The sequence below is a fragment of the Botryllus schlosseri genome, chromosome 2 (assembly GCF_051294905.1).
Source record: "Botryllus schlosseri isolate E-star chromosome 2, Bs_hap1, whole genome shotgun sequence".
NCBI lineage: Eukaryota > Metazoa > Chordata > Ascidiacea > Stolidobranchia > Styelidae > Botryllus > Botryllus schlosseri.
The window spans coordinates 4,373,609-4,396,912 of NC_137237.1; the positions used below are offsets into that span (position 1 = coordinate 4,373,609).

The following is a 23,304-nucleotide window of genomic DNA, read 5'->3' on the forward strand; positions in this document are numbered from 1 at the left end:
AGCGATGTGTTACAAAACCATGGAACAGTAGTTATTAACCGTTACTAAGGGGCGGAATACGCGTTTCCAACAAACTAACCTCACATTAAGCATACTCGAGCTACATTATAGAAATCACGGGAACTTGCGCACGAAAATGAAATATTTCAAATAGCATTTTAACATGTATTTCTAGCTAGAAATCATCCAAAAAAAACTCACATAAAAATAAAAAAATTGATGCGTCCAGGTGAACTTCCTTTAAGATTCGCACCTAAAAATTGCAGAATTCTCTTAGGTCGAGAACCACTGGGCTATATAGGGAGAGTATATAGGCAATAGGCATAACCTGAAAGTCAAAGGTGGTAGGTAACTCCACAATTGCCCCGATCCTGGGTTCGGGGAGCGGTCGTTACGATATAACGTTTTGATGTGCGAAATATAGCAATCGACCCGGCAGTTGGGCGTCGGAAATGCCTAACTATAGACAGAATATTTAAAAGTTTCACAATGATTGAGAGGACATCACAGGATTTGAGATTCGGATATATGCAAGTTCACATGAGTAGACTGCTTAGACTGCTATGTTGATAGGCTTCTGATGATGTCATTGCCCATGTGAAATATCTGGTTAGCGTTCTAGTATTTCCCAGGGTTAATACATAACCAATAGTTGCAATATAAATTTTGGCGGTACTGTAATATAAAGGCAACATCGCCGAGCGGCTATAAACGTTGCTCCCTCGGCAGCATTGCTTATGCAACTATACGAATCGCATCACACAACTGCCTTCAATATACAATTGAATAATATATACTCATATTGAAATAAACCCGAACATGTTCGGCTGTCACTCTTTAGGGGTGTTTGTCATGGTAATAGTAGGCCCTGACGAGTGTCTGTGTCAGCCGACAACATTTAGGTTTATTTCAATATGAATATAGCCTATAATATTCAATCGTATATTGAAGTCTTTTACCTTCAAAAGTCTCTTCAGGCGACTCCCTATACTACACAGCACTAGCTGATTAGATTTAAATTGTAGAAAACTGCACGCACAATGTTCAAACATGGTCGGCATTGGCTGAGTTCTTAGCTGTTCAATGGAGGGATGATCATCTTGAAACAATGTAACACAGCTGTTACAAATAACGTTGCCGAATCTGGGTGTGCGAAAAAACGACAAAAAGACGAGATCAAGATCAAAACATCATAAAATATTAATAAAATTATGTATGCATATGGAAAGAAATGAACACGATGTAGGGAAATCTTGGAGAGAACTTCACGCGGCCCGCAGGCTGCGAGTTCGTGTGCACTGATGTAGGTCTACCCAGCGGATATCTATAGTAGGTATAAATCCAGCTATTGAAATATATATATCAAGAGCTTCTTGGAGGTACAGAACTTCAATATAAAATTGAATAGTGTATTCATACTGAAATAATCCCGAATATTTTCAACTGACACTCATCAGTGGTAATTGTTAGTAACTATAGTAGAGAATTAGAAAGAACATTGTATATCCACAACCGTATCACAAAATATGACGCCGCCGGCATGAAATTTCGAATCATCCGGGCGAAGAGAGCGATTAAGCTCAAGTTACGATTTTTAGATATTACACACGAGTCCTTCTGTAGTCGCGTATTTGGTTGGCATGACCAGACGTGCTGGGCGTGGCCTACAGAAGGAGTTCGTGTATCATCTAGAAATAGTACATTGAGCTCAAGCGCTCTCTTCGTCCTGTTTATTCGAAATTTCATACCTGTGACGCCATATTTTCTGATACGATTGTTGATATACACAATGTTCTTTTCGATTCTCTACTATAGTTACGGATGATTACCACTGACGTGTGTCAGCCGAAAATATTCGGGCTCATTCCAATATGAATACAATATTCAATTGTATATTGAAAGATATAGGCCCTACCCTCGGAAACATGTGATACTTGATAGAAATTCCGATCTTGGTGTCAACGATGAAAACACAATCCTTAGCTTTCAAGCCAAAACGCGTCGTTACTGGTATTCTTTATTATCAAACACGTCTTAAACGAGCCTATAGATAATTCTAGTTGTCAACTTAGAGTAGACTAATGACAGGGAAATGCCATCTAATTTGTTAAATGTTTCATTGCTGTAACTTCAATCTAATCTAGTCTCTTCGTTTCCAGAAAATGCTACAGAAGACCTGTATAGTGCGCAATGAACTCAGGTTGCGGTACGGACATTTGATATTAACTCTGATATGATATGATATGATATGAATTGAACTCGATTCATTGTCCAAGTTTTCGCGAATTCGGTAATGCTAATTCTGAAAAATGTGTGGCTATAATTTAACTTCAATTCTAATCTAATTTACGAAATCTGGATGTTTCCAAATTGTCCAAGTCTGCATCACAGCGCGACAAAATCTCGAATATCCGCGCGCCGAAGATCTTCACCCATTTGGCATCATAATGCCGCATTTTTCTGCGAATCGATTTTCTCTGATCCCATTCCAAATCGTATTGATTCACGTGTCGTACTTGAATGCTTACAGATTATGTTGTAAATAGGGACGCCTCATCGTGCCACAGTATTCTATCGGATACAGTTTCACGTTTAATGCCCACTACAATTAAGAAATCTCATACGCTCGATCCTCATCTGCTTCGTTCCGAAAGATAGCACTCACTATGATAACATATAGATCTCATCTCTTTAATTCAGCGCACAAAAGGGTCATTGAAAATATACGAATCGGGCTTAACTAAGTGCACGCCAACAAAGAATGCCCCATTGGCAATCAAGGCCCTGATCTTCTCGAAGGTCGCGACTGGACGGGAACGCTGCATTCGGGTGATGGAGATGGCATTACAGCAAAACCTCAAACGCCGCTACTACATTATTTACAATAATCCTGTATGCGTAAGCTAGAATCCACGTAGTGGTGTATTGTTTTATATCGTATTGATTTATGCGTTTTCTATTTGCAAGTTTTTATATAAGCTGCCAGATAGAGAATTGGAAGGATATTCAGCATCTGTGTTTATCGCCTTATTGGCCGATTTTCGGATGACAAATGCTGTAACGTCACGATGCGTTTTCATCGACTTCTGAAAGAAAGCAATACCTTTTTTTGGACCACTGACATTGGATTACATCTCAATTGCAGTAACACCTTTAGCCTCCGCCTGATCTCCAAACAACAACAAGGGATGTACGTACAATACAAATATGTACCAGTTTATTAAAAGCTCGCCAAACTGCCACAAGATACCTTACAGAACAAACTCCATATATCATATCCCAAACGTATTTAATATACAACAGCTGTGTAAGCAAAATTGAATTATGAAGCATGTTCAACTCAGAACTCAATAGCTTATAGATCATACAATTTAGGTGTAGGTATAGATACATCTGCAACTTGACCTGCGAGCATGCATTTTCCGTCGTTATCGTTATCGGTAATACATAAACTTTCTTCTCAAGTAAGATGTTCACATACTGCTGCAACGTTTTGCAAGATGCAAAGCGCTCCTTTTTCAAGCTTGCTCCGTGATGCCGACATTACCCATGAACGAAATATTGCTATTTTGCAGAAAGATGACGGTGTACTATGCAAGACGTAATCTATAAGCCGCCCAGCTTTTAATCAACTTTTCGTTAACCGATGTTCCATCTTTCGGCCATCCCAAATGACGACAGAGTGCCTCTCCGCCACGCATTTTTCTGACCTGGGATCAAAACCACAGCATTGGCGTAGCCAGGGAGGGGCGAAAGGGGCGATCGCCCCCCAAAAAAAAATTTTTGGAAAATTTTCGTAAAATCAATAAATATTTCAGTATTGTGGGGCAGATGAACGCAACCTAAAAATTTTCTTCGCGCTTTGCGCGATTTGGAGTCCATCGATGTCTTGATTTTATCGGTTTACCGAAAAAAAAAATCCGAAAATAATCATAATTCAGTTTAGCTGCATTTTCAATTATGAGAATACAACAGTACCAGTAGATACACTTGAATAGCCCGAGGTCGTTGGGTTGATTGAGTCTAGGGGTTTCAGTTCCGTATGGGTAGGCTTACCATATTTTGGAAATGTAAAAAGAGGACACTTTTTCAGAAATTTCAGACATGCAAAACTGGAGAAGAATTCTCAAAAACCGGTAAATAAAAAAGGTCATCACTTCTCAAAATAACGTATTTCTCTCTACATTGCCAGGTGGATGACTAAAAAAAAAAAGGTCTTCTTTTCGCGCTCAGGGCTTAAAAATCACCACTTTTCCCTCCGAAATACCCGCCGCAGCTTCACTTCTGCGCTAATTTACGGCATATCACTCGCGATTTGCTCTAAATCTGACCTACATTTTCAAAATAGAGGACAAAATCTCAAAAAAGAGGACAAAAGGGCGTCCTCCGAGGACACTTTCAAAAAAGTCAAAAAAGAGGACAAATCCTCTTAAAAGAGGACGTATGGTAAGCCTAAGTATGGGGGGACTATTAGTACCGGCAATTTCCGTTCCGGGACAGACGAAGACATAAATACGACTGGCACAGGAAAATATCGCTACCTCCCGTTGTTAAAAAGTGCCAATTTGAAATCGCACGAGTTTGATCCAAGTATTTTTTTAAATTTGGTCCGATATGTATCAGTGATTCCAATCTTTAAAGTAGCGTCAATCTTTACCAGAGGTTACTAAGCAACCCTGCTTCAACTAAGTAATTATTCAGAATGGACACCACTTGCTCATATACATGCACCGATATTATTGATCAAATTCATTCATTTATTCAAAACAATTTTGCGCTCCGCGCGACTAGGCTCGAAATTCACACTGATTTTTCATCATCTAATGTCAGCGATTTGTGCTCGTCCGTCCATCGATCTCCTAATACAAGCTATAGCCTACTTGGAACTGGAAGCTTTCATAGGGTGTGTCTGTGCGTCTAAGAATCGCATGTATAATGGGTAGTGATGAAATTGCCCATGGAAGGATATACGATCCCATGAGGTGTCCCCTCTCCCCCACAAAAAAAATGTTTTTCTGGCTACGACCTTGAGTGTGGGCGATCTTTTGAGTGGAGACAGCTTTCTCCGCAAGTCATGAAGTAACTACAGCAATAAATGAAAACTGTCCCGCCCGGCGCATACCTTCTAGCAACTCATAAATGGTCATGCCGTGTGCAGGACCGCAACTGCCGCACCCCCAATCCCCCAATTGGGGGCGAGCTTGAGCCCAAGGGGTAATTATTTTCGTAAATTAACATATATTATAGAGTATTTTTTTGAAAATTTATGCGACTTTTTCAAAAAATTTTCGCGCTATACGCGATTTCAACTTGCCAAATATCTTGATTTTTGGGTACTTTTCCCCCAAGAAAAAATACGCAACATTTATAGAAATGGGCATGTCGGCGTTGGCCATACCAGCGCCACGATTTAGCAAGACATATAAAGTTTTAGGCCATGTAACATGCGACTCCAAGAAGTGTACCAGAACGATTAGCAGCGAGAAAACCTTGGCCGAAAAGTACTGCCCTTATGCTGATCGAAAACTTCGTTATATATACAAAATACATATAGGTTTAATTGTTCACAGGCGCCTAAATGACTGGCGCCGAATGTTCCTGTCTTGGCAATCTCAACCTCACAAGACAAATACCATCGCGCAGGGAAAAATTATATGCAGTGAAGAAATAACAATTTGAAATCGTGTGCGTCTTTTAGTTTAGTAGCCTACGTTTGGGCGATTCTATATTTTCTGATATAGCTGACAGGAGGTCACGAAATAACATCATGTTACGGAGTCATACCAATGGACCCTACAGTTCCAAGACACCTCACTCAGTTCTACCAGTAAATCTGATTATGTGAGCAGAGAGAGGATAAAAATTGATAGCAATATATATGCAATTCCCGATCATATTGACCGATTCAATCAAGAATTATAGAAATTTTTCGCGCTTCGCGCGACTAGGCGAGATAAGCTGCCTCAGTGAACGGCCCCCAATCTAGATGACAAGTTTCGGTAAACAGCGGATAGCCTGAGGGGGGCGAAGCCCCCCAGAAGTTCGGCTTATCGTCATCTGGGGGTCCAAGACCAACGTTGGGGGGGTGGCTGACGAAGTGCTGACGGTCCTATATGAGCATGAACAATGAACATGCAGTTCCAGTTGCATAATTGAGTGCCCCTGAATATTCGATGACACCATTTCTATCAGCCTTACCGGTAAATCTGATAATGAAAACGTATTTGCAATAAGCAAGTAACAATATAATGAAACAATTTCATTCAGTAACCTCGAAAAATCTGCGCGCTTCGCGCGAAAGTGTTGGCGCCCGAGTTTTCCATGATCATATTATTATAACATCACTTTATATCTGTGAGTGGAATATATGTGTAACGATCGCCCCGGATGTTGTGGCAATCATCCAATAAGGGCCCAAGACCATCGTTTTTCCACCTATTTTTTCTTATCTTCAAGGGGGGGGGTCTTTTACGTCATCGAATTTTTCGCCCCCCCCCCCCAAATATTTTTTCTGGCTACGCCCTTGGGTTGAGAATTTCACACAAAAGTATATTCACTATTGCAGCCGTTCTTAACCGGGGTTCGCCGGAGGTCAAGACACACGCGACTCATACAGTCAGGGCCGTAACAGCACTTCGTCAGGCCCCCCAAAAAAACGTTGGTCTTGGGCCCCCCATAGGGTTATAGACCGAACTTCTGGGGGGCTTCGCCCCTCAGACCCCCCTCCGGTGATACCCTGCTTTCCGCTATTTATCGTATTCGTTGGGATTTTGTTTAGTGAATCAGCTTTTGTCACCTAGCGCGCGAAGCGCTGGAAATTTCTAGAATTCATGACTGAATCGGTCAGTATGATCGGGAATTGCATATATATTGTTATCAATTTTTATCTTCTCTCTGCTCACGTAATCAGATTTGCCGGTAGAGCTGAGTGACGTGTGTTTGAAAAGATAGGACCACTCAATAATAATTAAACATGTTCGGGCGTATACCCGTTGGCAGGAACGAAACAGCACCTCGTCAGGCCCCAAAAACGTGGCTCTTGGGCTCCCATAGGGTGATGAAACGACCCCTCCATCACGCGTTGTTCGCGTTTGTCACGAAATCATCTGTACTGTATTGTGATCCAGCGCTAGGCGCGAAAATTTTCGATAATTTATGATAAAATCGGTCAATCAGATCGGCGATTGCATATATATTATGCTATCAATTCATTGTCCTCTCTACTCACGTAATTAGATTTACCGGTAGAGCTGAGTGAAGTGTCTGGAAAACGGGAGGGCCCGTGAATAATAATTAAACATCTTCGGGCGGGCGGACCCGTTGATATGACTTCGTTACATGATGTTATTTCGTGACTTCCATGCAGTCAAAAAATATAGAATCGCCCTAACGTAGGCTTCTAGACTAAGAGACGCACACGATTTCAAATTGATATTTCTTCACTGGCATAAAATGTTTCCCAGCGGGATGGTATTTGTCTTGTGAGGTTCAGATTGCAAAGACAGGAACATTCGGCGCCAGTCATTTAGGCGCCTATGGACAATTAAACCTAGATGTATTTTGTATATATAACGAGGTCTTCGGTCAGCATAAGGGCATAGACCTTTTCGGCCAAGGTTTTCTCGCTGCCGATCGTTCTGGTACACTTCTTGGAGCCGCATGTTATATGGACTAAAACTAGATTGTATGTCTTGGTGGGTCGTGGCGCGGTAAGAGCCCAATACCCGATAATAAAGATAAATGGCTATAGTTGAATTCGCGAATTCGAAAAAATTTTGAAAAGTTGCATGAATTTTCAAAAAATACTCTATGATTTATGCTAATTCACGAAATAATTTTGGGCCCCCTTCGAGCTCGCCCCCCTCCCCCCCCAATTGGGAGGTTTGGGGTGCGGCAGTTACGTTGCTGCATACAGTCACACTAATTTGCAGTATGCACTACAATCCTTTCGTTTTGTGTGAAAACCATGTTTCATTGGTTTTGTTCTTTTAACACTGTTGTTGATGTACAGCTCATTGTGTAACGGTATTTTGAGGCAATGTGTAATGCGTAACTAGGCGTAAACATGGGATTCGAAGAAGGCCGCAAGCGTGGACTTTAGCGTATGTCTGCCAGGTCATAGGAAAGGTTTAGAACCACGCTACTATGGCCATTCAAGCGGCATCGAACACAAAACATGATCTCAGTAAGAAAATTAGACGGGATTGCCCAGAGCAAACTCTATCAAGTGAGATAATCATTGAAGGCAGACATCGGTAAAAATCCTTTGCGAGCAACTACTGAATCATGCATGCGACCTGCATGAAGGCTGATCGTGACCTGGTGCAGTTCATGCATACTGTAATTTCGACGCCTATTCGAACACTATACATAAAAACAGCAATGCACAACAGCCGGAAGCATTACGCAACTATTTGTACGTTGATGCCATACTTAAAAAACTACATAATTGAATAGTATATTTAATTGTATGTTGAAGTTCTGTACCTCCAAGAAGCTATTCAACTATATAATTCTAGTTGTCTATAATTTGACTGCGGTGGTTCTCAACCGCCGGTCCGTAGAAAGTTTCCTGTCGGTACGCCAAATATATTTATAATTTTATATCTCAATTCCAAACTGTAAGAAGTTGGATCCTTGTCGATTAATTAGAGAAATGTAACATCAATTGGTGAGTTGATTAAGAAATTTTAAACATGTTTTTTTGCATGGCTTCGTTATGGAGAGGGTCTACTTTGGGAGTACGTCACGTTGGTGTAAGTGCTGCACGAAACTGTCCAAAAGTATAGCCTGAAACTCGTTTCGGGCAGTTTATATGTGAAATACTTTTAAACGAACCTCTTTAAATTCCGGCAGTGCAATTAAGGGACACTGGACAGTGTAATAGAGGCTATAGTTGGGTTACCATATATTGGAATCGGGAAAGGGGGGCACTTTTATCAAATCACAAAAGTTAGTTTACCGAAATTGAAAATAGCTGATTTTGAAATATTTACTGGAAATTCTATTGCGTTGACTAAAATAAGGTCATTTTTCGGTTTTGACTCCTGCGTAAGGCGTAACTCGTCTATCTTTTAGCCCAAAATTTGACGTTTTCCGTGGTCTTTTAGGGCATTTTAGGCTAAAACTGAGGACAAATCGTCAAAATGGGGACATTTTGGCGAAGGGAGGACATTTCTTCAAAAGGTGGACCGGGGCCTACGATATTCATGAATATCGTAGGCCCCGGGGGGACAAATCCTCCTAAAGGAGAACGTATCGCGACCCTAGACCAACAGCAAGGTCGCATTTCCTTCAAACGATATCGAATAATCGAAAACAAGTTAGTGAGCGTCTTTAACAGGACTTCGCTAGCTTCGATTTGCAGAAACTTCAATAGAACCACACACAAATATCTTATATAAAAAATACAGCATTAAATGCGGTTTCCAATATTACATTAAGTTGCATACAAATATGTAGCAATTAAATTTAGGGTTAATTTTGATTTTGATGGTTCGCCGGTCCGCAACATTTGTTTTGAAGTTTTACCGGTCCGCGCTTATGAGCTGAACTTGATTTTTTTGTACTTCTACGATTTTATTCAGTTTCCAAGTTTTTTTCGAATTCAGTTATTCTAATTCCAATCTAATTTGGAAAAACGTGTAGCTGTAGCTGTAAAATTTCCTATAGTTGACCAACTCTGGTTTTTATCATCGTAAATGAACCGTAGCATTCATAAGCTATAGCAACCCTCATACGCAGCAAACTATTAAAGCTGGGTAGACATGCGAGTGCGATACGGATGCCTGAGGTTACCTGCGCAGAATCAGCTTTTAAGCGCAAAATTCCAGTCACCCACACGTCCTCCAGGTGCAGCATTTTTGTATCCAATGATATCCGGTAAAGTTGGTTCGCCAAATCGTAAGGGATCACAAAGCACCATCCAACGCACGATAACGGATACCTTGAAATTATTCCTCAAAATTACGGCCCATGAATATTCCGCCGATATCGATTGCGTACGCGCCAAATTTTATGACTTGTTCACTCTAAAACCCTCCGCACACAGATACAGAATTCTTATACCGCACTTAGCAGGATTAGGACGAATAGCATGTAAGGCATTATTTACCGAGATTGCAGATATTCACTTAGAGGAGAGTCATAAACCGTGTCAAACCTAAACCCAATACGACTAGTTACTACTAAATATATTTCAGATCGATAATATTATTACCTAATCTTGACATCGCAATATTGATCGCTTAGTTTTACCGACGCGCGCTTTGTTATGCTTTCCAGTACTTCCCAACCTTTTCAAGAACTATACGCACTTTTATTTTTGGAAAATTTTTTTCTGCCCAAAGCAACCAACCTTTTTATTCAAATGCAAAACAAATAGACTGCAGGTTTATCAAGGACTCGGTTCTGCAAAATATTTCTAGATATATTTCTGACCAGTTACGCACAACTTCTAGCTCCAATAGCTTGCGGCTTGCGCGTGAAAAAAATCTGTAAAAGCTATACGATAAGCGGTGCGATGCAAGTCGAACAAGTTTATATAAAAGGTGTCGCAACAATAATTGTTACAGAGTCACTGTATGACTGTACTTAATATCCTATATTAACTTCATTGACACAATTATTCATCCACATCACGTTTGTCATCCGCACTGCAATTTTCTGTGTTATAAAACACTTTTTTTGAAACATGTTTTTAACCGTGTTTAAAAAAAAGAAAAAAAATTTAAACGTATAATTACGCCATAAATTACTTCTTCATACGTTGTATAATTATGCCTATATTTCCAAATTGTGTTTCGACAAAACGTGTATTGTGAGCCTTCGGACTATTTGCACCCCATATAGTCCACGTAAGCAAGTAGATATAGATCAGGGGTTCTCAACCCGCGGCCCGCAGACGATTATTTTGCGGCCGCGGCATCTTCCATTATGAACGCAGTTGCTACTGGCACAGTATTGTTATGGAAGACCGATGTATCATGTTTGTCTGGCACAGTATTGTTATGGAAGACCGCTGTGTCATATTTGTCGAAGAACAGTTGTTGTAACGAAGCGTAGAAGCTTAAAATGATACCACGATAGTCTCTTCTGGAGTGATACATATCGCCTGATCTTAGAGGTAAAAAGTTGCTAGCTAGATGTCAAGCCTAGCAATCCATATTTCGAGGCATTGTTAAAATTGCCGACGACGTTACCGACGCATTGTTCAAAATTCTTAGAATATCGCTAAACCCAAGAATCTGCGAGAGAAGGTGTGACTGCAATAAAACTTCAACGTACTGTGCAAATATTCGCTGTTTCTGCAACTTTTAGCAGCACGGCCAACACAACCTCACCTGACAAATTTCGAAACTACAGTTGTCTGATTCAACCGTCACCAGAAGAGTAACAGCAGTACAAGTCGAAGTTTAATCGCGTGTTCTGAAACACGTTGCCACGTAGACTACTTCAGCCTCTAGCGTTGGACGAATCCACCGACTCACACACATTGCATAGCTAATTATCCAGGTGCGTTTTATCAGATTGGACATGGACATATTTCCAGAGGAAATGCTGACGGGGCAAACGTGCGAAGGGGACCAGTGAAAAACATCAACTTGACAAAGCTGACTACTGTAACTATTGGTGTTGCGCCAGTCATGGAAAAAATAAGATGGGTTGATTGGTTTGCTCAGAAATAACCCCACACACCAGACTTCTTCCGTATCACTGAGAGCTCAAAGTGATAACGGCCTCTGTAACGAATAACGTAATCTGAACGGAATTTTATACTTGCTCGCTCACGCATTGAAACAGTGAGTTCTATGGTGGAAAGGTTTGAAGGTGCATATACCGACTTGCATCGAATGCTATGCACTGCACACGCCCCGTGAAGGTATTTACTTGCGCGGCTGAAAGATGGATATTGTCACAAAAAAAAAGAAACAGCAACTGCAAACTTACGAACGCTGTCCATTATTGCTTTAGAATGCATTAAAATGTACTAAATTTCCGTATAAGACTGGTAAATAGGCTACAGTAGCCTAAATCTAATAGTAGCCCAAAAATACATGGCGATAATGTTCTGCGGCCCGCGGCGTCTTTTGTTGTTACAATGCGGCCCGTTATACGAGGGAAGTTGAGAACCCCTGATATAGATCATTGGTACGGAATTGGTGATCTGATGATGGTGACAGCCGACCGTAAAAATGATGCATGACGATGCAGTCCCGGTTAAACATATTTTTGGTCTGTTTATGACAGTGGTCGGAAGCCTTTTTCGTCGAAGGAGCCATATTTATCCTATATTTCCTATTGTCAATGTTAATCCAATATAACGTTACAACTACGGATTCGTAGCGTCATTGCATAAACAAACACAATAAAAGCATTTTTAAACAAGAGCCATTTTTCAAACATGTTTGTATTAAATTGATTATTGTTTTAAATGCAACCCTAATTTACACGAAAACAGCATTTCTAAACCAGACTTACTCGGTTCAATGATTTGCATATCGCGCGGATCGAATTGATATGATATACGCTAATCTACACGCCTTGACGTAATTCGCATTATGAGGTTGACTCACTGGCTATTAGAATATTCATCGTAAGAAGTTTTCCACTTCCCATCTCTCCGAACGATCGGTCTGAAAACCTTCGCGCAACTGATGTCAGAATTCATCCTGTAAAATACACTTTCTTGCTGATATTTCGAACTACGCCAATGCAAAGCACTTCCAGACCCGTTTTTGGTGTTCGCGATTTCTTCGACAATGTTGTTGACATCTGGGAACACGTCATCGTCCACGTGTATCAAAAAATCGGCGTCTTTGCAGTAGGTGGATATCCATTTCAACTGGCCTGTGTTGCGCATAGAAGTATTTGAAATATGATTATTAGATACTCACTGATGGTAGTCATGATATTAGTAGTTCGTAGTTATCGGGAATATCAGTACACTGTATATATCTATACAATTGAATACTATAGTCATAGTCATATTGAAATGTATCCGAATCGTTACGGATGACACTCGTCAAGGGTAATCGTGAGCCGACCAGTGCGAGCCAAAAAAATTCGGGTACATTTCAATATGACTATGACTATACTATTCAATTGTATATTGAGGTTCTGTACCTGCAAGAAGCTATGAGCTTCGTATCAGTTGTTCCCGACGTGGCCGATATCGAACCCCACTGGGAGATTTTGAGAAAGAAGGGATGAAAATAGCAAAGGGGGCGACTGGGGGCGAAAATGTTAGAACGTCCAGTGAGATACATTTAATTAACACGGCAAATAATGCACGCGAAGACGGCTTAATCTGCATATGACACGAAAGATAGGTCAACTCAACGGAAAGTAGACGCGAATTCCGGTTTTCCGGGCAACTACTCGATTCACCAGCGATCAGAGTTAATTGACTAAATTTCCAGTTTACATGTTCGCTTTTTTAGATTCGTAAATGTGAGGGGGGCGAAAATCTGTGTCGAGCTTGCTAAGGGGGTGATCAGTCGAACAAGGTTGGTAACCGCTGGTATGTATCTATAAGATTATTGACATTTGACCGTACTCAACCGGTAATAAATCATGCATGGATTACAGAACTGAGTGAATTCACATAAAATAGCATAGAATAGCATAAAATGTCACGAAAGTGACTAGCAACTAAGCACTCCCATTTTTATAGTACTCAATTAGGTTGTACCTACTTGCTGTACTTACTCAAGTTACTTGTATACACTATTTACTATTCTACTTGAGCCGTTTTGAGGCGAAACTACTTACTCTTGACGGTTTTGATTTGGAAAATTGGAAAGTAACGTTGGGATAAGTTTGCATCACACTTATGTGCGAATAGCCATAATAACCGCGCGAAATAGCCAACGCAGTAACTGCCGAATATAGAAAGATTTTGCACGTTTGTAGCGTCGAGGGTCACCATATTTTGAGATCAGGAACAGAAGACACTTTTTTACAAATAGCAAAACTTACAATTCGCGCGAGGAATTGGGTAATTTGAAAATTTTTACTGGGAATATTGTTGTGTTGACTAAAAAAAGGTCATTTTTCCAAATCGACTCCCAAAAGACCTGATCCAACATCAGATTTTGTGCACTCCAGTCGCCCCTGCCTTCGGAATATAGTTTTTTACGCGTCATTGATGCCCTTTTTAGTTGTGCCTGTACGTACATTGTACAATCGTCCAAGTTGTAAAGGAGGAGGGATTGCTAAAAAGGAGGATATTTAGGAGTCCTCGGAGGACATTTTAGATTTCTTCAAAAGGAGGACAAATTTACCTAAAGGAGGACGTATAGTAACCCTAGCCATTCGTCATTTTGCTTTAGTTATGGAGATGCATCTTTCAATACCGAAACTAGCTACCATCGAATAAATCTCAAAAGTACGCTAAACATCGTCAAATCTACTTTTTAAAACTCCGTACTGTAGTATTGTCATACTTTTTTAATTTCTACTCCACTTGCAATTGAGTAGAAATTCACGGCGTTACGTCAATTTGAGTAGCAGCACTGGCTATATATTTTGACCGCCCCTGCTAACTCACAAACTTTTGGTTCAAATACAATTCTCATTGAATTTCGAAAAAAACGTCAATCCAAATTCCAAGCATGAGAATATCATAGTGAGACTCCAACCATGAGAGCTTAGCACGCTGTCTCTGTAAGATTCCGAAATATTTCTGTCGACCTTGCGATTTCAGCGATAAATTGCGATATGTATCCTGATAGCTTTCCTGGACAATGTCACCGTACTTTTGGGCTTCTAAACTCAAACGGGAATTGGTCCCAGGAACACCGTCATCGCCTAGAAAATGCGATAATAATTGGAGATATTCGAGATGGAGCGTTGGTCTAACATGTGGTATACCCAGAAAAAACAGCACTCCAATTTCAGCATTGTGGGCTTTGCTGAGGGACGCCCACGTGCGACGGATAATTTTTCTTCTCGAAAACTCTGTGACAGAACTTCCGACTGCGAATAAATATTTTATTCTTCTCGGTCTGTCGTGTTTGTAATCACGTTGACAAAAACGCACTGGATTATGTAAATAACTGAAACATAAAGTGATGATAAATTATGTTGTCTCAACATTATTACGCGGCTTACGGAAAATCATGCGCGGTCTTGTTGGTTCGATTTTCGGCGAAATCTTTCGGTATTCCAAGCGAGCCCTTCGATTCTTTTACATACCCCTTTTCGTTCGATATTGAGTACGATTCGGCTGAATATATTCTAAATGCGTAATCAAGCACTGTGAAATTCAATGACGCACGCCTTCTGGGCTGACCGTGGTGTGGATACTTGTAGATCAATTTGAAAGTCTGATTAGTGCAGAGACGCATCGACGAGAATATAAGATGCCGCGTAGCTTTTTTATAACACGGTATCTAGAAGATATGTTTTAGCCTAGAATGGTTATTCCTTATCCACGATACAAGTCAAGGGAGATGAGCTACATTTGGATCACAATAACGGTCAGTCTGATCCTCTTACGAGACCACGGATGGACCAATGCAGTGACGTGCGGTCCAATGAGGCAGGTGAGGCAGTACCTCACCTGTCGTCAGGGCGAATAAGTGAAAATAGTGAAAACCCTCCATGAGTCGATAATTATTGATATTTTACATCGATGTTCATAAATAATTAAAATTGAACATTTTTTCACACAACATCATCAATTTTCATAATTATTATTCAAAAATACAGCGCGAAAGGAGAGTTGCGGCACAGGTGAGGCACGGGCGGGTCGTGCCTCACCTGCGACAATGCAATTCATCATAAATAGCTCGGAATTCATAACAACTGGTATCAATCAAATCCTATCGTCACACTGATTCCGAAAACCCAAATATTAACAGCGGCAGACCACCAGAACCCCCTCAAATCGCCAAGGAAGGTGACATTCGGCCTTATTACAAACAATGCCATCGCAGCGAAACAATGACCAGGTGAGGCACAAACGAATTTGCCTCATGCACTATTCGTTAACAATTAGACAATCGCAGCACAGTGAAACGCGCTATCGATTTCGGAATACAAGTCTTGACTCTCTTGTAGGAATCATATAGTAGCGACGGCCAATACGTAATGCGGAACAAATACATTCCCATACTTATGTAGCTGTTATTTATTTTCCGTTAAATTGTGGTATGTGATAGCTACTTGCATAGGCTGCATCGTCGTTGCTTTATGCTCCGAATAATTTATACCGGTACTTGAAGAGATAGTAATTATTATCCGTCTAAACTTGCCCATTTAGCACAATAGCGACCAGTCCTACATGCATTGTACAATGTGGAATTGCAACGGCTATCAGTGTGCAAAGAAAATGCTCTCTATACCCGCTGCTGTTGTTATTCACATTTTGGATCTCTTTATCAAGTAGGCTACTTTATGTGCGTGATGTTTGTGTGTGTGTGTGTGTGTGTGTGTGTGTGTGTGTGCGTGGAGGGGGGTCCGTGCCTTACCAGCCATGAACCTCACCGCACGTCCCTGGACCAATGTCTATTGATGCATTGGCTTCAGACTCACCGCACACACGTCGAAGTAAATTCTTACCTTAAAATGATGATTGGAGAGCTGTTGAGTATCACAATAGAGAAAGTTACAGCCAGAATTCCCGCGAAATATCTTAGCCTACGCATCTTCCATGATCTGATCAACCTGACAAGCGCAGCGTTTTGCAGCAGTGGAGTCCTGGCAACTACGGTGCAGCCTCTCACGAATTGAACATATCGACGTAATGCCTGAGGGTAACAAGACTCGGTGAAGCGTAACTCACCATGTCATTGCAATCATAGAGTGATTGCAAGTCTTGTCATGCGGAAATGATTTTATGAAATGGATGTGATGCGATTGTTTTTTTTAAGTAGAATATGATGAAATTGGTTGTCATGGTATGGTATGGCTGATACGCTATTGTTCGGATCAATGCCGATTCTCATCTTTGAGGGTGATTCGGGAGGGAGGAGGTTCCAGTACCCTGACCCAGAAAAGTGTTGTGTATTCGGAATCAGTTCAACTATATCTTTCGATTGAAACAGGCTTTATTAAACGTTTTATTAAACATAGTATAAGATGAGTACTCAGTGGCGGCTCGTCCCATAGGGCAACTGGGGCATTGCCCCACCTAAAATTCTGTTCAATAACAATTTAACCATTTATAGACGCACAGCAATCAATATATACCGAGATCACAGCGAAACCCGCGTTCTTCTTGTGCTTTCGCTTGCAAACGCCCATACATAGCGAAGTCTCTGCGAAAATCGAATTCTCTTCTGTGTTTTCGCTTTGTGAATGCCTAGCCGGGGCTTGCCCCGGTAGCGCTCATAACAAGCTTTCACTATCTATTCTCTCAAAGCCGCGCACAATAAAGAAACGGTGATTTACTCTCTCCTATTCGTAAAATGGCCGAGCAACCGGGGCAAATATGCTTGCTCGCCCCTAAGGTGTGATGTAACAATCGTATCTATATCTGAACTCGGTTACCGTAATATGCGTTGAGTCGACCTTTGCTGGAATAGGTCGATTTTGACGGTGTTTCGCACCATGATATTTCTTGAAACTTGGTATGATATGTCGTGAAGGTAGTATTTAACACTGCTCCAAGTTTCAGGCTTGCTACTTAAAGATAATGGTAGTAATTCCATTTCCGAAGTTCAGTGTGTGCTGATCTATCATGTACATTAGGGCTGTTCAAAAATAACCTTTTTTCTTGAATCTTGCTGGTTACTTGATTAAATCGTTAGGTTGCCTTAAAAAATGACGCACACCAAATTTGAATTCATTCCAACCAATATTCGCGGATTTCGTAGAGTTTGAAAATTTTGAATTTGCCTAGAAATGCAAAAAAAAATTTTTTTCCAATTTTCCTTCCAACCCCATGAAATTGTTGCGCTGTCTTCAAAAACGATGGAAAACAAATTTGACTCAATTCCAAGCTGCAGAAGCGGAGTTATTCAAGTTTTTTGATGATAATTCTGGGATTATCCTTGATTGGTGGATCATCCCAGAATTATCATCAAAAAACTTGAATAACTCCGCTTCTGCAGCTTGGAATTGAGTCAAATTTGTTTTCCATCGTTTTTGAAGACAGCGCAACAATTTCATGGGGTTGGAAGGAAAATTGGAAAAAAATTTTTTTTTGCATTTCTAGGCAAATTCAAAATTTTCAAACTCTACGAAATCCGCGAATATTGGTTGGAATTAATTCAAATTTGGTGTGCGTCATTTTTTAAGGCAACCTAACGATTTAATCAAGTAACCAGCAAGATTCAAGAAAAAAGGTTATTTTTGAACAGCCCTAATGTACATAGTAAAGCAAACAGATTTTACTCAAAAGCCGGTATTGGTCTCCATTGATTTTGACGATGTTCTATACCGAGATCGGTCATGACATTTGGCACGATAAGTGTTAGTATCGACCGCTGTAACAAGTTTTAAGCTTGTCACTGAACTATGTGGGTGGTAATTTCGTTTCCAAAGTCGAGTAAGAGCTGACTCTTCATTTATCGCCAACAAATTTACGCAAAAGCCGTTATTGGTCTCTATTGATTCCAACGATGTTCCATACCTAGATCTGTCATGAGCTTTCGCACGGTATGTCTGGATTTTAGTATCGAACACGGTGCCAAGTCTTAAAGTTGACACTCAATGATTGAGGCAGTTATTTCGTTTTCGAGGTCGAGTATGGTAGAGATGCGCGCTGATCTGATACTTAGCCTACCTACGTCATTGCGGATCTCACGCAATAGCCGGTGTCGGTCTGTGCTAATCTATAGTCTGCGTTCCATAACGAGATCGGTGATGATATTTCCAATGGTATATCTCGATGATCGCATGAAACAGCTGACCAAGATTCTCGGTTTGCATTCAAATATTCACATAATTTTATGTTCGCCAATGTCCATTTCACTGTGAAATTGTGGCCTTCAAACCATTTGCTTACAATCCCCTGTCAAATGCGATAGCTATTTCATTTTCGATGTCGGCTAACAGCTGATCATTCGATCAGCCTATTCCTCGATCTATTTTACTCAAAGTTCGGTGTTCGTCTGTTTGTATTGATATTGACAGTGTACAATACCGGAATGGGTTATGAGATTGCGTATGCTACTTCTCGATGATTTCTTGTAACAGCATACTAAGTTACGGCTTTTATTCATGTATTTATTGATTAGTATATTTTCCAACGGCGATTTCGCAGCAGATTTATAGACTGTAAGCCGTATGTGTTGTGTCACAGTCTCCAGTTTCAAGGCCAAAATGTCCTATGATGTTCCGAGACCGAAGTTCCGAGGCTGCTGTCCTTAGTTCTTCAAAGACCATTCAAATTGATGTTCTGGATTCAATATGACAGGCCCAATCTATGAGATAACAATTGCGTATGTGTCCGAACTCGTTGACCTTTCCAGTTAGGCTTACGCAATCTCTCGAGTTCTAGTCATTGGAATGAGTCAGGTCAAGTCAAGTGCGAACATGAATCGTATTGAATCTTTGCTCCGTACGTAGTTTACGCAGTTGTCTTTAGAGCGAAAATGAGAGGTCTAGAAGTTGTCCAGTCTATTGATCCAATCGTACGCCGGGTGCCTACGTTTTGGTTGCCTATTATCACCTGGTCGTAACCAGAGATGGCCACAGTCCGGTTCAGGAGCCGGAGCAGGATTTCAATGTTTTTTTACCTGGCCGGACTGGATCCGGATTTTGAATTTGGGATGACGGTCGGATTTTAGCCGGATTTTTTTGCTGTGATATGATTAATTAGCATTGTTCTGGCAGGATTTTTTCGGATTCCGAACTGGACATTCACCAGCCGGATTTCTTTGGACTATGAATTTCCAATTGCCAGCCGGATCCGGATAGATTCGGATCCCGAAATTTTGGAATCCGCCCATCTCTGGTCGTAACCACCAGCTCAGTGGTCGTAACACACCAGGATCGTGTACGAAACACTTTCGGACGGGCTTAGAAAAATTATGGTCTATCGATTTGCGTAATCTATAACTCTACCATGAAATCATAACGCATGCTACTAAGGATGACCTGATACTTGATTCGTGGCATAGGGACGATTCTTAGTTCACGTACATTTTGTAAAATAATCCTTTGTTAAAAAATAAATGAATAAAACATTTGTTACCACACTTCAAGTCACGGCTCACCGGCAAACCTCTCGCGGCACCTACGTTAAAATCACTGTTGTCGGGAAATTCATGTGAGCATCATAAAGTTACTTTTTTACGTTGGAAAACGCCATTGTGACGTCATGTTGATAAAAGTCGCTCGCAGCCCTTGCCCCACCACCCGATATTGTCACGAGCCGCCACTGTGAGTACTCAGTACTCACACAAGCATATCAATCATAACTTACCTTCCAATAGCTCATCAGATGGAGTAGAATGATGCACGCAAATCTTCAAATCTTCTTTAAATGATTGCAGGTTATGAACATCTATGTTGACGCACGCGCACAGTGCCTGTTATAGGATTGCATTTAAAACAAATGATTGTTTAAAACAATGGTTTTAAAAAAAAAGTGTTGTAGTGGTAGTTGTATAATTATGCCATAATTGTGTAAATACTTTCCCAAAACATGTTGTATGAGCCTACCAATGATATACGGACGACTATTAACACCCAACATAGCCGACGTATACCATATGCCATATGGGATGGTGGGAACGTGAGGTTCACGTTCGCGTTCGCGTTCTGTGTGTGAATGTGAACCTAACCTGAATATGAATGTGAACCTAACCTTGGTAGGTTCTGCACTGTGAACCTTTTTCACATATTACAATTTTCACTCCATTATAACATCGTTGGTTGACATTTATTGCATTGCAACTGCGGGTCACTCTATGCATGGCGCTGGCAGCATAATAAAAATCTACACTAAAAGAGCATGCACCATAACAATCTCAAAATTTTTACTTGCGTTGCTACAAAAGTTTGCTCGAAATATCCAGCTTTCTGTTTGTGAATATTTAGTCACTCTCTGCTGTGAACTTGACCCGTAATCACAGAACATCAAGATCGAAATACACTACATGTAGGCAGCACCGTAACTGCCGCACCCCAAACCCCCCAATTGGGGGGGGCCCGAGCTCGAAGGGGGCCCCAAATTATTTCGTGAATTAGCATAAATTATAGAGTATTTTTTGAAAATTTATGCAATTTTTTCCAAAATTTTTCGCGCCGCGCGCGATTTAAAGTTGCCAAATATCTTGATTATTTGGTACTCTTCCCCCAAGAAAAAACACGCAAGATTTATAGAAACGGACATATCGGCGTTGGCCATTAACACGCCACTACGCACCAAGATGTATAACGATTTTGAGCTTATTCCATGCGACTCCAAGAAGTGAGCCAGAACGATCGGCAGCGCGAAAAGCTTGGCCGAAACGGACTGCCCTTACGCAGACCGAAAACTTCGTTATATATACAAAATAATAGGTTTAATTGTCCATAGGCGCCTAAATGACTGGCGCCATATGTTCCTGCCTTGGCAATCTGAACCTCATAAGACAAATACCATCCAGCAGGAAAAATATATGCCAGTGAAGAAATAGCAATTTGAAATCGTGTGCGTCTTTTAGTTTAGTACGTTTGAGCGATTCTATATTTTTGATATAGCAGACAGGAGGTCACGAAATAAAATCATGTAACGAAGTCATACCAACGGGTCCGCCCGCCCGAAGATGTTTAATTATTATTTACGGGCCCTACAGTTTCCGGTAAATCTGATAACGTGAGCAGAGAGGACAAGATATTGATAGCAATATTAATGCAACTCCCGATCTTATTGACCGATTATATAATGAATTATCGAAAATTTTCGCGCTTCGAGCTGGCTCACTAAACAGTGCAGCTAATTTCGTGGCAAAAGCGAACACTGTGATGTTTATCACCCTATGAGAACCCAAAACCCAATTTTTGTGGGGGGGCGGGCTGACGAAGTGTTGTTTCGTTCGTGCCAACGGGTACGCCCGAAGATGTCTAATTATTATTGGGCGGTCCTACGTTTTAAAACAGACCTCGCTCAGCTCTACCGGTAAATCTGATTACGTGAGTAGAGAGAGGATCAAAATTGATAGCAGTATATATGTAATTCCCGATCATATTTGGCCGATTCAATCATGATTTACTGAAATTTTTCGCGCTTTGCGCGTCTAGGCGGGAAAAGCTGACCCACAAAACGGACACCCAATGCTCATGTCTAATAGCGTCAAAAAGCGGATAGCCGAAGGGGGGTCTGGGGGGCGAAGCCCCCCAGAAGTTATTTTTATCACTCTGTGGGGGGCCCAAGGCCAACGTTTTGGGGGGGGCCTGACGAAGTGCTGTTACGGCCCTGCATGTAGGTAGTCAGCGTATGATGCTTATTCAACCATTAATGGAATTGATATCGTTGTCTGACGTAAAAAATCTAACAGGCGTAAGGGGTCAATCTTTATCTCAAATGTTCATTCTATCATACAAACCAAATCCGTGCGATTGGGGTGTTGGCTACTGCTGTATAACTTGTAATGGGGTGACATTGGTAGCAAGTATAGAAACCCGTTTTACACTCTGCTCAATATCAACGTAGCAATACTCAGACGCCGAACACATTGTCCGTTATATAGCCTAGACCAGGGGTGGGAAAACTTTTCAGCTCGCGGGCTGCATTCAACATCTGAATCCCTTCGCGGGCCGCATTATAGTATAATCGGAATTCTAAGCCGATTATATATTCGCCTTATAGTAACCGAAGACATGGAAAGAATACCCCAACAATTTAAACATTGATTTGATGAACGCACATGTGTCAGAAACCTTAACGAGATTATATATGCTGGCCACCATCAATCAATTCGTCAAAATTAGGGACGAAAGTAGGTTGTGCCGATCTTCAAGAAAGGATGGAAATTTGGATATGGGAGCAGCGATTGGCTCATAGATATATGTTGATTATGCATTTGGTCAACTTCAGAACGCACAATGCTGACAGCGACATAACCAGCATATCACCTTTAAATACGTTTTCGTAAAAGGCTTACCGTGTTAAACCTGCTTCTACACGTACTTTTGTGAGGACGACATACACGACATAATTTACTGTTGATTTACATTTGGTTATTTCGGTTGATGTATTTTGCGGTTGCACCTCATAGTTCGATAAATTGTGCCTGTGATTAGGATGGTCGGAATCAAATTGTGCCTCAAATTGCAGCAACAATACGTTTCGCTTTTTGCATTGATTTGCGCCAACAATAAAATATCTATCAATATTTTCATCACGTTTCTCGATGCATTAGAGGG

At 40.9% G+C, this 23,304-nt stretch overlaps 1 protein-coding gene across 1 annotated transcript; it reads right to left on the reverse strand.

The window, feature by feature from the left end:
• Positions 1-3,191: 3,191 nt before the first annotated feature.
• LOC145433088 (beta-1,3-galactosyltransferase 1-like) lies at positions 3,192-16,739 on the reverse strand. The gene is made up of 8 exons (XM_080310009.1): positions 16,567-16,739; positions 15,115-15,240; positions 14,875-15,059; positions 14,695-14,811; positions 12,732-12,849; positions 12,576-12,671; positions 9,799-9,946; positions 3,192-3,710 (listed from the first exon to the last, which is right to left on the reverse strand). The coding sequence occupies exons 1-8, from the start codon at positions 16,650-16,652 to the stop codon at positions 3,591-3,593; spliced, it is 996 nt and encodes a 331-aa protein (XP_080166135.1). The 5' UTR covers positions 16,653-16,739; the 3' UTR covers positions 3,192-3,590.
• Positions 16,740-23,304: the final 6,565 nt, after the last annotated feature.

Bases quoted from the DNA above. Each gene is read 5' to 3' on its own strand.
- LOC145433088 (XM_080310009.1), bottom strand. From the start codon at position 16,652: ATGCGTAGGCTAAGATATTTCGCGGGAATTCTGGCTGTAACTTTCTCT. The intron at 12,672-12,731 runs GTCTGGAAGTGC...TGTATTTTACAG, and splicing joins ATCGCGAACACCAAAAACGG to GATGAATTCTGACATCAGTT. The intron at 3,711-9,798 runs GTAACCTCAGGC...TTTTGATCCCAG, and splicing joins TAAAAGCTGATTCTGCGCAG to GTCAGAAAAATGCGTGGCGG.